The sequence below is a fragment of the Ylistrum balloti genome, unplaced genomic scaffold (genome assembly GCF_031769215.1).
Source record: "Ylistrum balloti isolate Yb309-2 unplaced genomic scaffold, AGI_CSIRO_Ybal_v1 Utg370416, whole genome shotgun sequence".
NCBI classification, from domain to species: Eukaryota; Metazoa; Mollusca; class Bivalvia; order Pectinida; family Pectinidae; genus Ylistrum; species Ylistrum balloti.
The window spans coordinates 737698-751344 of NW_026782282.1; the positions used below are offsets into that span (position 1 = coordinate 737698).

The 13647-nt window shown below is 36.1% G+C and overlaps 1 protein-coding gene across 1 annotated transcript in view; it reads right to left on the reverse strand.

Annotated features, from left to right (window-relative positions):
* Nucleotides 1-13647, reverse strand: part of LOC132554570 (VPS35 endosomal protein-sorting factor-like) — a gene marked incomplete at its 5' end in the record, with an annotated part of 29820 nt that overhangs the window by 2454 nt on the left and 13719 nt on the right. Inside the window, 16 exons of the mRNA XM_060218895.1 lie at nt 1052-1198; nt 1628-1746; nt 2274-2439; nt 2719-2858; nt 4064-4178; nt 5299-5376; nt 5706-5868; nt 9059-9139; nt 9577-9662; nt 9889-10032; nt 10390-10443; nt 11367-11483; nt 11732-11843; nt 12035-12204; nt 12625-12702; nt 13200-13293. Coding sequence (XP_060074878.1) covers nt 1052-1198; nt 1628-1746; nt 2274-2439; nt 2719-2858; nt 4064-4178; nt 5299-5376; nt 5706-5868; nt 9059-9139; nt 9577-9662; nt 9889-10032; nt 10390-10443; nt 11367-11483; nt 11732-11843; nt 12035-12204; nt 12625-12702; nt 13200-13293 — 1864 coding nt within the window. The remainder of the gene's footprint in view (nt 1-1051; nt 1199-1627; nt 1747-2273; nt 2440-2718; nt 2859-4063; nt 4179-5298; nt 5377-5705; nt 5869-9058; nt 9140-9576; nt 9663-9888; nt 10033-10389; nt 10444-11366; nt 11484-11731; nt 11844-12034; nt 12205-12624; nt 12703-13199; nt 13294-13647) is intronic.

Consider the following 13647-nt stretch of genomic DNA (forward strand, 5'->3'; position numbering starts at 1 on the left):
CGCGTTACGTTTTATTAGTCCAAGTTCTTACCGGTTGGCAAATATATCCGGGTATAGCGCGAGCACGTTCTTTATTTGTGCTGTGTACATGTATGTAAGCATGTGGAATGTGAGTGAGTTGTGGTCATCTTTAGTGTTCTTTAGTGCCTCGGTACATTTGAATTTCTTCTTTCAAGCCGTTTAGTTGAATTCCTGTGTCATTGGATCGTTCCTTCGTATGTTTGGGCAAGTTTGATAATTTCTCATTTCTCATTGCTTCCCAGGTTTATTTGTCCTGTATGAATGTGTAATTGTGTATTGAATTGATTTTATATCCTTTTGAAAAGTGAATGTAATTGAACAATGTATTGCGAACAGTGTTTCATGTATCGCGTATATTTTGTACGGTAATGTTGTCGTGCAATATCTCTTATATATGGTACGTTTTGTGAATAGCACGTATTTGACTTTAAAAGTTAGAATGTGTATCTATATTCTTTGTAGTATTTGTATTTTGGCGACTGAGTGTGAGACATAGGTCTCTGGTGCAAGCTTCATCATGTGATGTGATCATGTGACATCGCGTGCTACGTTAATTGTAATTCCGTAAATATTGTTAATGTTAAATCTCTGTAAGTTTTACTATCTTCACTCTGATTGTTAATTTGTTGAAATTTGAATACGTATTTAAGTCATATGTGTGAGATGTGAGAGAGAGATTCTTATTGTGTTTTAATATATGTTTCAGAACGTCTTCATCATCTTCGATGTAATAAATGTTCTAACAATCAAACTCAGCAGCTTTGTCATTATTAGACATTGAACGCCCCACTACACAAGCTCTCATAATTACATGATAGAAAATATTCCACATTTCTCTGGTAACCTTAATAGTACTTCTGTCAACACTGTGTTAAAACGTAAGTGAAACCTGCACTCATGGAATTTTAGTAAAACTTCAGAACTGATCAGTTAGTCTTAAATAGTTGAGCAAATATAAAAAAAATTAGGTTATCTTTGTCAATGCTTTCTATTACAGATCAAATTCTGTGATTTTAACCTGAAATCTCACCATTTGTTTGGTATCATTTTGGCCATGTTTCTGTGCCAGGTTCCAAAGGTTGGTTGCCAACGTAAACGACTGTTTGTTGGCCATGTCACCATGACAAATTAAGGTATTGAAGAGCTCTAATGCTAGAAAACTTTGTCTTTTGTGCATCTGAAAACATGAAAGAAATAATCAAACATAGGGTTGTACACACTTATTGTCTACGTAAATACATTTCACCATGGCGATGACAGAAATCGTAAAAGCAAGCAACATCACATATAAACAATTATCTGCAAACGTCATAAGATTATTTTCAACATTTGCATAATTTTTTTTTCTATTTTTCTTGCACCATGTTGATCTGTGTAATGCATTCCATGCTGATACAATTTAAAACCATACAAAGAGAGATTGACAACTTGATGCTTAACGTAAAAGCCTGCATAATGTGTGCACCTGCATAATGTGTGCACAAGTACTTTTTGGGGCTGAATATAGTGAAAAAAAAATGCTTCCATTTGCATAAAAATTCTGTTAAAATCAATCTCCAGGAGCCAAGAAATTGATCTTGGAATTGTATATCAAGTTAAGGATTACCTCTGGTGCAGTCAGTGTCTTCAGGTGGTTGAGGATTTCCTCTAGTAGTGTGGAACAAATACCGTTGACCTCAGCTAGGAACTTTGGGTCAGATCCATACATGGAATCATTTCCATCAACTGTATACACATATATTGTTAGACAAGTAGGTATGACATTTTCTAGCAAAATGCATGGTAACAATCACATTATAACTGAATTAAACATAGAAAAGTTGCGCCCACAATTTTTATACTTAAGGAAGGTAAAAATTTGTGTAAATCATTCTGATGAAGCCTGGTGAAACATGTTGCAGAGTGTCATAAATTGAAGAACTCAAAACTCAGAAGCTGTTGCGGTTGTGTTATCCTTGACTGAATTCAATATTTTATGCTGGTTTCGAATTTTTTTTCAGGCAGAAAGTCACACAACCATAATGTTTTTATTGTTATAGATATATTATTACTCATGGAAGTCAAACTCATAAAATTTACTGCTCATACAAATTCCATCCTCCTTGCTCCACAGTCATCAGTAAAACATCTTTTTCAGTAATAAAATATCACAGACGATACAGTACCAGGAACACTGACAACTAGGGGCTGGTGTTTAACTACACAGCACACAAAACAAGGTGTCCTTATACAATTATCAGAATCTAACTGACCTTTATCAACATGATACAGATACACCTCCTGACTGGCAGCGGACAGTTGTGCCAACACTCGTGTGTAAATCTGTACCTTGGTGTCCGCACTCTGTTCCCATGTGTAGTTTTGTAGGATGTTAAGGAGACCACGCAACAAGTACAGAACGCCAGAGTCAGGGTTGTCCTGGAAACACAAAACTCTACAATCAACATCTCTGTTTCTGATTTACTAGATAATTTCTGACCAAATTGGTTTTTTTTTGCAAAACAAAAATAAAAATTCTATTTTAGTGATCTTTCGGCAATTGAATTGTTTTTTTTTTATTTCAACCAACATCACCTACAGAAATAAATGATTTTACCAGATGTCTCATTTGTGAAGGACTCTGGGTAAAAAGACACCTGTGCCGTTTCTAATAGATTTTACAGAAAGGAGTCAGTTTACACAAGTTAAATAACTTACCGGGACTGCTAGCAGCGTTGACAGGAAGTTGTAGAGAAACTCTATAAGGAAGGGCTCAGATGACCTTGACTTTCCATCAAGGTCAAGCTGTTTCGGTACATCAGGAATTAGCGATATTGCAGCCTTAAGACACGAGTCTCCTGTAACAGGTTAAATAGTTCCATGTACAAGAGGCCTCTCTGAACTTGTACTCAATATTCATCAAATATAGAATCGGTGTTCATCATTAATGTATTAACACTTCCACCTATGACTTTCAAAACCAGTGCATCCAATCAATTTCAACCAAAACCAGTGCATCCAATCAATTTCAACCAAAACCAGTACATCCAATCAATTTCAACCAAAACCAGTGCATCCAATCAATTTCAACCAAAACCAGTACATCCAATCAATTTCAACCAAAACCAGTGCATCCAATCAATTTCAACCAAAACCAGTACATCCAATCAATTTCAACCAAAACCAGTACATCCAATCAATTTCAACCAAAACCAGTGCATCCAATCAATTTCAACCAAAACCAGTGCATCCAATCAATTTTAACCAACGTCCACAACAAACAGCCTCTAATACTCTAAACAGTGACAGTTATCACCTGGATTTGCAGTAAATGTCATTTAGTTTTTGCTTTTTTGTTGTGCTTTTGACCTTGAAACACCTTTAAACCAAGTATCATCGTAACAGACAAAAGGATTTTTTCTTCCGGTTTGTAATATGTATATACAGAATAGAACTTCTTATATCACCACCAGTTAGACATTTATTTGTGACATTTTGTTGACTACAACATCAGAATGAACAGAGTGAAGCTTACTGGCTCCAACATATACAGCTAGTGGACCAGAAGGTACGAATGAATTGAAACTTTCCCAATGTACTATAATCTTACGTACACTAGGAGGAAAAGTATAGATATTCTGGGGATATTCTCAGGATCAACAAACAACATATTAGAAGACATCTTTGATACTCCAGGGGTTATGATAATTTTCACTCTCTACACCCCTGGAACATGTCATGGCCACACTGAAGGATCTAAGGAGACACCTTGTACACGAAAAGACTGATTTGACCCTTTGATGTACATCAAACAAACTTCAAGGTCTATTATAATGGCTTTGAAGTTAAGTGTCACTGCTATGTAGTCTTCAAAAGGAGCACATCATCCTGAGATTGGTCAGTTTTTTTTTTTTTTTTATTCAGGAACCAATCAAATTGCTCCGTTTGTGCCTTTTATTTTGCCATGACAGACAATGAAAGCAATCATAACCCCTGGAGTATCAAGAACAACTAGATGAATTCCTTGAATTTTTTTGAGAACTTATCCTGATTTTTAACTTACCTTGACTATAACACTGGTTTAGCAGGGCTACCTGGCCAGATAGGAGGTACAGATGAAGCTGAGCCATAGTGGACTGTAGAGAGGGTATGGTGATGAAGCAAAACGCAGCACAGGCCTGAAAATACACCATACACTGATACTAGTAATGACTATCAGACAATATTAAATTACCTTTTTGCTGCAATAAAACTGAAGGGCCAACATACATCTTAGGATTCAAAGTCTGGGGGTGGGCTTATTGCAGGACAATCAAATGTAATATATTGATTTTGATTTAGATAAACAATGATTGACACAGTCAGTGAGGTTTGACTGTGTTGTATATTATATACAAGTAGGGTTATTTCCAGGCGTGTGCTTGAATTGTCACACTAGTATGGGACAATTTCCTGGTCAATTAAGCTATTTTACAATTCTCTTGTCAGGAAATTGTCCTGATATATATTAGGTGAAAAAAAAAACTGTTTTTGATCAAAATCATAAAAACACGAACAATGGAATATGACAAAATGAAAATAATCACACGAAAGGCTTTTATAATTAGATACATACGCGTATCATACTTTATGATTTACAGAAGATAATTCCGCAGCTCACTGGTTCACGTCTGTAGTGCAAATATGCATATATTCATAATTATAGTGATTAATACAAACGATTTAAATGAACTAGAACAGTAGAGCTAATATCAATTTTAGGGTAAGTAGCAGGGTTTTCCATAATTTTGTTAGTAGTAGGCTGTGTAGTGAAAGTAGGAGGCTGGCCTGCTGTGTACGTGTAGTCGTGTACGGAACATTATTACGGAACTGGATTTGTGTAGGCGGCCAAATGATCAAAGTAGGCGGTAAAATTGGCCGGCGACCAACTTTTATGGAAAACCCTGAAGTAGGTTGATCAGTGAGGTGCTGCACGTTGGGTATGGATACTTAAAGGTAAGCAGGGCGACAAAATAAAACATAAGATAAATGAATCAAGGTAGCTTGAATCACAACATACACAAGCATCACCAGTGAGTTGCTTATTAAATGGCAGACTAGTTTCCCCTTAATAAGTGAGGCTTCATCCTGACCAATTTAAATTTGATAAATATTAGATATGGACATGGAGGCCTCAGACTTATGTCTATAATATACATTATATCACAGCTGATGAATCAAATTTCACCACAGGTAATATATTTATTATCTAAACTAAACACGTTCTCACTTGACAACCTGAAGAATAAATTAACGTACCCGTACAAAGTTTCCAGTCTTTCTTGAGTGATTTCCATGAACAACTTTTCTTGTTTCTATGGCTAAATTGTTTACATTCTGAAAATATAGGGCATGACATGTAAAGTAAACAAGACACATGAAACATTAGGAAATCATTCCTACTTTGCTAGTATAAACCATGCAGGGATTTACATCCATCATATTTCTTAGTGTCATTGAGTCATATGAAATTAATCATCTTAAGAGTGAGCTGGTGTGAATGTAAACATTGAGTAAGATTTTCAGAAAAGAAAAGTAAAAAAAAAAACATCAAAAATAGATAAGCATATTTATATATATATATATATAAAACATGCATGTATATTTTCATAGTAAGAAGGTCAATAACGTCGTGTCAGGTAAAAATAAAAAACTTTCGTTCTTACCTGTACAAGTTGAATGAGGACTAGATCAAGATTCGTGAAAGCTGATCTGGCTTCGACGTAAAAACTAAGCTGCTGTTCGAAATCTTTCCCAAATGAAATCTTGCGGACAAAATTGGAAATTAGATGACTCACCATCTTTTTCTCATCAGCTAAGGTGAGTGCGCTGTGAATCAAATAGGGAAAATATCAGTAAAATACAAATGATTTTTTTCTGCTATACTTCTGTACAGATATGACACGCCCCTGGAATTACCTCATTTGTCCAGCTTACAGGATTTTACTGATTAGCAGAGTCTACTTGTTTCATAATTGAATTCTTCAGCTAATTAAGACAAAAATATTCTGATTCCCAGTGTCTGGTTTAGACAGTGCAGCATTTTAAAACATTGTAGGCTGACAAAGGTAAACCCTGATTTTTAAGTCAGAATAGACAGGTTTAAAAATTCTCATTTCACATGATATGACTTTATACAGCTGGAGTTGCTTTACGCTGGTTTCCTAATTTCCAGGGTTCTGTGTAGACAAGTTCATTACAACTACCATAAGTTACTGTAAAGTAATTTCAATGTAAGTTCTACTGCAAAACTAGATCTATCCAATGAAAGCTCTGTAACAAAAATAAAACCAGACCATTACCAGATACACGCAAAGCTCATCGTCTCAAATTTGGCAAGGCCATTGCCAAACTTCTGAGGTACGGCATATTCAATATAAGTGAGTTTGAATGTTTTGTGTAAAGTTATAGGCATGGACCAATGAAATCCTTCGAATAAAACCAGGTCCAAGTAAAAGTTTGAGATAACAAGGTTCAACAGTTTCAGTCAAAACTTCTGAAAACGTTTCCACAACACCCCCACCCCCCCAAAAAAAAGGTGAAGTTATCAACAAAAAGAATCTGATAATGAGAGAATCTGAATTGTTCTTTCAATTGATTTTTATAAGGGGTTCAGTTCATTAATTACTATGGCAACAACCCTGTGCTAATTCCAGGGGGGAGAAAACATCACATCTGTCTCCAAATCCAAATGACAGCTATTTATCATCCTCGATACTCCACAGGTTACAATCACAAGGCACAAGTGAAGTAATTTGATTGGTTCCAGGAGGAAAAAAAACTGACCAATCACAAGCTGATATGTTCCTTTTGAAGATTACAAAGTAGGGACACCCAACTTCAAAACCATTACAATATATTGTTATGCGACCTCATGATGCAAGCTAGTCTTCGCGTCCTGTTCACAAGGTGCAGCACAAGGAACCTTCAATTTTGTAATGACATGATTTATAGATAACTTTCTGTTAAGAACTAGATAATATACTCTCATGTAAATGTATTACAATATCTCTTTACCCAACAAACTGAAACTGATATCTTGTGATGTCAGTTACACAGACTTTTCTAATAAATTATCTGCTAAAACTAAGCACTCCAAATAAAACACATCTATCCATGGTCAAGTGTCTTGTCTATAACTTCTTAATAAAATTTAATTCTATGACTGGTATAAATTAACAAAACCTAGAGTCCTGGGGTAGGACAGATGTTTCACTGGCCCAACCCTAACAAAACCTGCATCCCGAGGGTAGGACAGATGTTTCACTGGCCCAGCCCTAACAAAACCTGCATCCCTAGGGTAGTACAGATGTTTCACTGGCCCAGCCCTAACAAAACCTGCATCCCTAGGGTAGACCAGATATTTCACTGGCCCAGCCCTAACAAAACCTGCATCCCGAGGGTAGTACAGATATTTCACTGGCCCAGCCCTAACAAAACCTGCATCCCTAGGGTAGACCAGATGTTTCACTGGCCCAGCCCTAACAAAACCTGCATCCCTAGGGTAGGACAGATGTTTCACTGGCCCAGCCCTAACAAAACCTGCATCCCTAGGGTAGACCAGATGTTTCACTGGCCCAGCCCTAACAAAACCTGCATCCCTAGGGTAGACCAGATATTTCACTGGCCCAGCCCTAACAAAACCTGCATCCCTAGGGTAGGACAGATATTTCACTGGCCCAGCCCTAACAAAACCTGCATCCCTAGGGTAGGACAGATGTTTCACTGGCCCAGCCCTAACAAAACCTGCATCCCTAGGGTAGGACAGATGTTTCACTGGCCCAGCCCTAACAAAACCTGCATCCCTAGGGTAGGACAGATATTTCACGGGCCCAGCCCTAACAAAACCTGCATCCCTAGGGTAGACCAGATATTTCACTGGCCCAGTCCTAACAAAACCTGGAGTAATGAGGTAGACCAGATATTTCACTGGCCCAGCCCTAACAAAACCTGCATCCCTAGGGTAGGACAGATGTTTCACTGGCCCAGCCCTAACAAAACCTGCATCCCTAGGGTAGGATAGATGTTTCAATGCAACAGTCCTAACAAAGCCTAAAAACCTGGGGTAGGACAGATGTTTCATTGACTCAGTCCTAACAAAACCTAGAGTCCTGGGGTAGGACAGATGTTTCACTGACACAGTCCTAACAAAACCTAGAGTCCTGGGGTAGGACAGATGTTTCACTGACACAGTCCTAACAAAACCTAGAGTCCTGGGGTAGAACATTTCACTGACACAATCCTAACAAAACCTAGAGTCCTGGGGTAGGACAGATGTTTCACTGACACAGTCCTAACAAAACCTAGAGTCCTGGGGTAGGACAGATGTTTCACTGACACAGTCCTAACAAAACCTAGAGTCCTGGGGTAGGACAGATGTTTCACTGACACAGTCCTAACAAAACCTAGAGTCCGGGGTAGGACAGATGTTTCACTGACACAGTCCTAACAAAACCTAGAGTCCTGGGGTAGGACAGATGTTTCACTGACACAGTCCTAACAAAACCTAGAGTCCTGGGGTAGGACAGATGTTTCACTGACACAATCCTAACAAAACCTAGGGTCCTGGGGTAGGACAGATGTTTCACTGACACAGTCCTAACAAAACCTAGAGTCCTGGGGTAGGACAGATGTTTCACTGACACAGTCCTAACAAAACCTAGAGTCCTGGGGTAGGACAGATGTTTCACTGACACAATCCTAACAAAACCTAGAGGACGGGTGTAGGACAGATGTTTCACTGACACAGTCCTAACAAAACCTAGAGTCCTGGGGTAGGACAGATGTTTCACTGACACAGTCCTAACAAAACCTAAAAACCTGGGGTAGGATAGATGTTTTACTAGAATAGCCTCAACATCTGGTAGGATAGAATAAAACAAGAAATTCTATGTATAAAATTGAATATTGTACATGATATATATCTTCACCTGACAGATAAAGCGTCAAGACTCTTATGCTTGAGCACTGTGGACTCTTGGAATCCTTTAAAAAAAACATATCTATTTAAAGCACTTACTTGACCGAGTCATGCATAGTTTTACAGATGAATGTTAACGCGTTTATAATCACAGGATCATTTGTGGGTTCCATCTGGTGTCTGAAAATAATTACAACACAAAGAAGAAAGGTGAAACAAGTCAGAAAGAGGAAGAGTTTTAATAAGAATTAGCCATCTAAATTTTACATGTCTATCAAACATAATGGTTAGTTCGTCATGGTCTGTTGAGCAGCCAGTTCCTGTCTTATAAACCCATTCTCAACAGGAGATATGAATATGACGCTTACTGTATTACAAGATATATCTTTGTAATTTTTGTATTGAAATTGAAATACAGCAAAAATATTCATTCATTCACATAGATCTACAAATAATTTGTCACTTCAAGATTGACCAACAAATTATAAGTTATGACATTTGCTTAATGTTAAGACAAACTCTCATGTTCTATTTATCCTTTTTCAAAGCAATATAAAAAAATATGTTTATTTTTTTTTTTTTTTTTATACAATGACAACTTGAGTGTAGATACTTACTTGGCAAACGCTTCCATTATAGTCTTACAAATATCCACTTTAACAGCCTCCTTTTGGAACATGTCTATGAATGGCAGAAACTTATTCTAAAACAGAGATTCATAGTTATTTCAGAATGACTGAGAAACAAGTTTTCAACTTGGAAACAATGAGGAAGCCATGTGATCATGGCAGGTGACCCTTTACTTTTTCACATCTGATAGGAGAAATAAACCCTGGGCTCCTAGGTGAAAGATGATCTACAACAACTAAGAAACCAGTTTCAGATGGAAGCCCCAGCGCAAAATAATGGACAAAATGTTTTGAACTTACCAATGAAAACAGTGTGGAGAAGTTGTGTATGTGGGTTACAACTTTGGCAACAACAGACTGCAGCTGAGGGTAGTAATCTTCAAACGCCCGGTCAGGAGTCATGTGTTTGATTATATCTGCTAGAATAGTATTCACTTCTCTCTTCTACAACCAAAAGGTATGAAATACTTGAAATATTGATTTCATATTTCAAATTTCATCTGCACAATTGAAGTGTGGTAAAAAAATCAAATTGAAAAACAGAACTTTACATTAAATTTTCAAACCAGGGGAGGCCATTTTGTCTTACAAAACATTAAACAGTTCCTCCAGTCAACAAGATTTCATTGTCAACAAGATTAGACTTTAGGCTGACGCTAACTACTAGTTCACAGTATCAGCTATCAATATTTTATTGTGTAAGGGAGACAACTCAATTCAAGAAATGGAAAGAAATTTTTGTTTCAAATTTGAGACTTTTAAATGATCAATTCATATTGAATTGGAAATTTTAATACTTACACCAAAATTTAAAACTACATATTCAATCCATATCTCAGCACTGCCAATGTAATCCTGCAAATCAACACAAACCATTAATTTAATGATAATTTTCCTTATCATTATTACTACGACATTCTTAACGGCCCGTCAACACACAAAAGGTCATTAGGGCCATCAACCAGTAAAACACACAGTGATTCAAAAAGGAAATAACATCATACAAACTAAAAAGTAAAAGACAAATGCTAAAAATCTTAAACGATTATATTATCAAAAGATTAAAATGGCAGGTCATAGTCTATCATACAAACCAACATCTTTCAGGTAACCTAGAACTTTATGAATCTCAACAATTTTAAAAAATGGTCTTCAGACTTGTAACGTCACAATAAAAAATGTCTTGAGTAGACAGAAGGTCAATGCAGTCCAATAAAAGTTCATTTAATGAAGCAGTATCTTAAACCAGTAAAATACAAATTAATCAGTATTGGTTTTCAGTGTTTCAAAAACCTTAAATCAATCATATCAAATGTGTCACAAATGCCTATTGGTTTATCCTTCAATAAGTCTGCGGGCCAATGCATACGTCAGGGGGGTTGGCTTATTACAAGACAAGGAAAAACCATTGGTTTATAATTCCACAAAACAACAAATGAATGGTCTTATTACAAGGCATGTGTTTATCTGTGGACAAATACGATAAATGCTAAAAACAGTTTGGACCTAAATTCTAAATACAGTCCGACCTCGTTATCTCAGACTCAGCGGGACCTTGAGAAAACTTGGAGATAACAAAGTATTTGTTCTAAGCGAGTTTGAAGAATGTTTTGTGTAAAGTTAGACAGGAACTGATGAAATGTTTTGAATCAAATGGGGTCTTTGAGTGACACGAGTTCAAGATAACAAGGTTTTTTTTAAAAAAAATTAACAAAGAACTTTGAACAGGGTCACAATTTATGTATGTGTTTGTCAATATTCGTGGGACTAGATCTTACCGCTGGATTTTTTAATTTCATGACGGCCTTCCATACTTCATTAAGGACAGTAAGTTTTTGTTCCTCAGGTGGTGAAGCCATCACAAGGCACAGCCCTAAGGTTCGATGCAACAAATGCTAACAAAGAAAAATGTAATCACTTTATATATTTTCGCTTGATCTTTGAATACAAAAACAATTTCTCAGTAACAGCCACAAGACAGAGACTACAATTTCTACATCCCATTTATATATGTGGCATGAGACTTTAGTTTTTTTATTTTCTGGGTTGTTTTTCCATTTAATTTTTATGTTTTTTTTTTTCTCTTTAAAACCAAGAATTTATACTGAAGTAATATATTTAAGACTCATCTATGTTATGCTACCTTTGGAAAACCAGTGTCTTCACTTTCCCGGATCATCTCTGTAAACTCCACAGCTCGAACAGCAATATATTCCGGTTTGAATGCAGAAATGATGGAGTTCAACAGCAGAGCACTGCATCATTATAATATAACTATCAACGTTTGTATTTTCATTGCAAAGATGTTATGAATAGACAAATTTGTACTGATCAATATATTACTATTGTCATTTAATACTCTGCAATACAAAGCACAAACAAACTAACAGTAACAAAACAAAAACAAATATTTCCAAACATGAAAACTATGATAGCATTAGCCTACCTTTTACAGTGCTTTTTGAACTTTTGTAGAATGTCCATGAGTGTCTGTTCGGATGATTTATTGGCAATACATTGTAGCAGCCAGTCGAGAGCGGGAGAAAACAGTGTCAGATACTTAGGCATCTCCAACTTCTGCATGGCTAGCACATTCTGTACATGATCCCCTTGGATCTGGTAGGAAGAGACAGTGTCACAGAAGTGCAAAATCATTCATTTTTGTGGGCAATTTATTTTTGTTGATTTTGTGGGTAATCTCCCAGGAATTGTATTTTGAAAATCAATTAAAATTCAACAACCACAGAATAATCTATGAAATTTGAGACCCACAAAAATAAACCATGAAATTCGAGACCCACAAAACAATCCATGGAGACTCACAAAAATCTATGACTTTGCAGTAAGTCCCTTCTGTATAGGTATATTGAGACCTTATCTGCTGCTGTAAGTAGTCAATAATAAAAAGAGCAAGCAAGTTAACGCTACTGTCAACCAGCAAAATGTAAAAGTGGCACATTTGAAGTTAAGTAATAAGAAAATGGTCAGGATAGGTCATTCCAAGATTGGGTAGGAAACCACAACCCCAGCACTTACTTGTGTGTAGGAGGCAAGGAAGTCATCAAAACAGGGCATCAAGTGGTCACTGATTGTTGGAGCTATCAGCATCCCAACCTTCATATTGACAAAAAAAAAAAAAAGATATTACTCATACAGGACCAAAGCACAATTTACAAATTAAGTTCTGATACCTAGGTAAAATGTGATGATATCAGATAGATATTTAAGGCAGCTCATCAAAATACACTTTTTATTACAGATTGTATTTAAACTGTCTACAAATGGGAACGATTTTAAAGTATTCAAACTTCCAACCAGCTATACTTGTCTTTATCTAATTGTTTTTCCAGGAAATCACTTTTTAGAAAACCTGGTATATAGAAGAACAGTGACAGATTGCCCGATCTAACATGTTTCCTCAATGCACAAAAGACATTCAAAATGCACTTATAAGTTAATACACACACACATACTGCCAAAACTTTGTGATTGTGAAAAATCTTCGAGTTGTTACAAGAAAATTAAACAAGAAACAATTTAAAATCATTTTTAACTAATAGTCTTATGATCAAGAACTCAAACCAGTAAATAGCAATCTGAGCGTCACTTACTCTGCTGAGATAACAACGAGCATAAATAGCAACCAGTGGATCTCCTATTCCCTTGATCATGGCCATCAATCTATTAAGCGCATCTCTATACTCCCTAAAAATCACAACATTAGATTCATAAAATATTATTATATTAGATTCATTGTAGATTGTACTCCATAGAAATAACAATATAAGATTCATTATATATCGTACTCCATAGAAATAACAATATTAAGATTCATTGTATATCGTACTCCATAGATAGAAATAACAATATTAAGATTCATTGTATATCGTACTCCATAGAAATAACAATATTAAGATTCATTATATATCGTACTCCATAGAAATAACAATATTAAGATTTATTATATATCGTACTCCATAGAAAGGACAATATTAAATTCATTGTATATCGTACTCCATAGAAATAACAATATTAAGATTCATTGTATATCGTACTCCA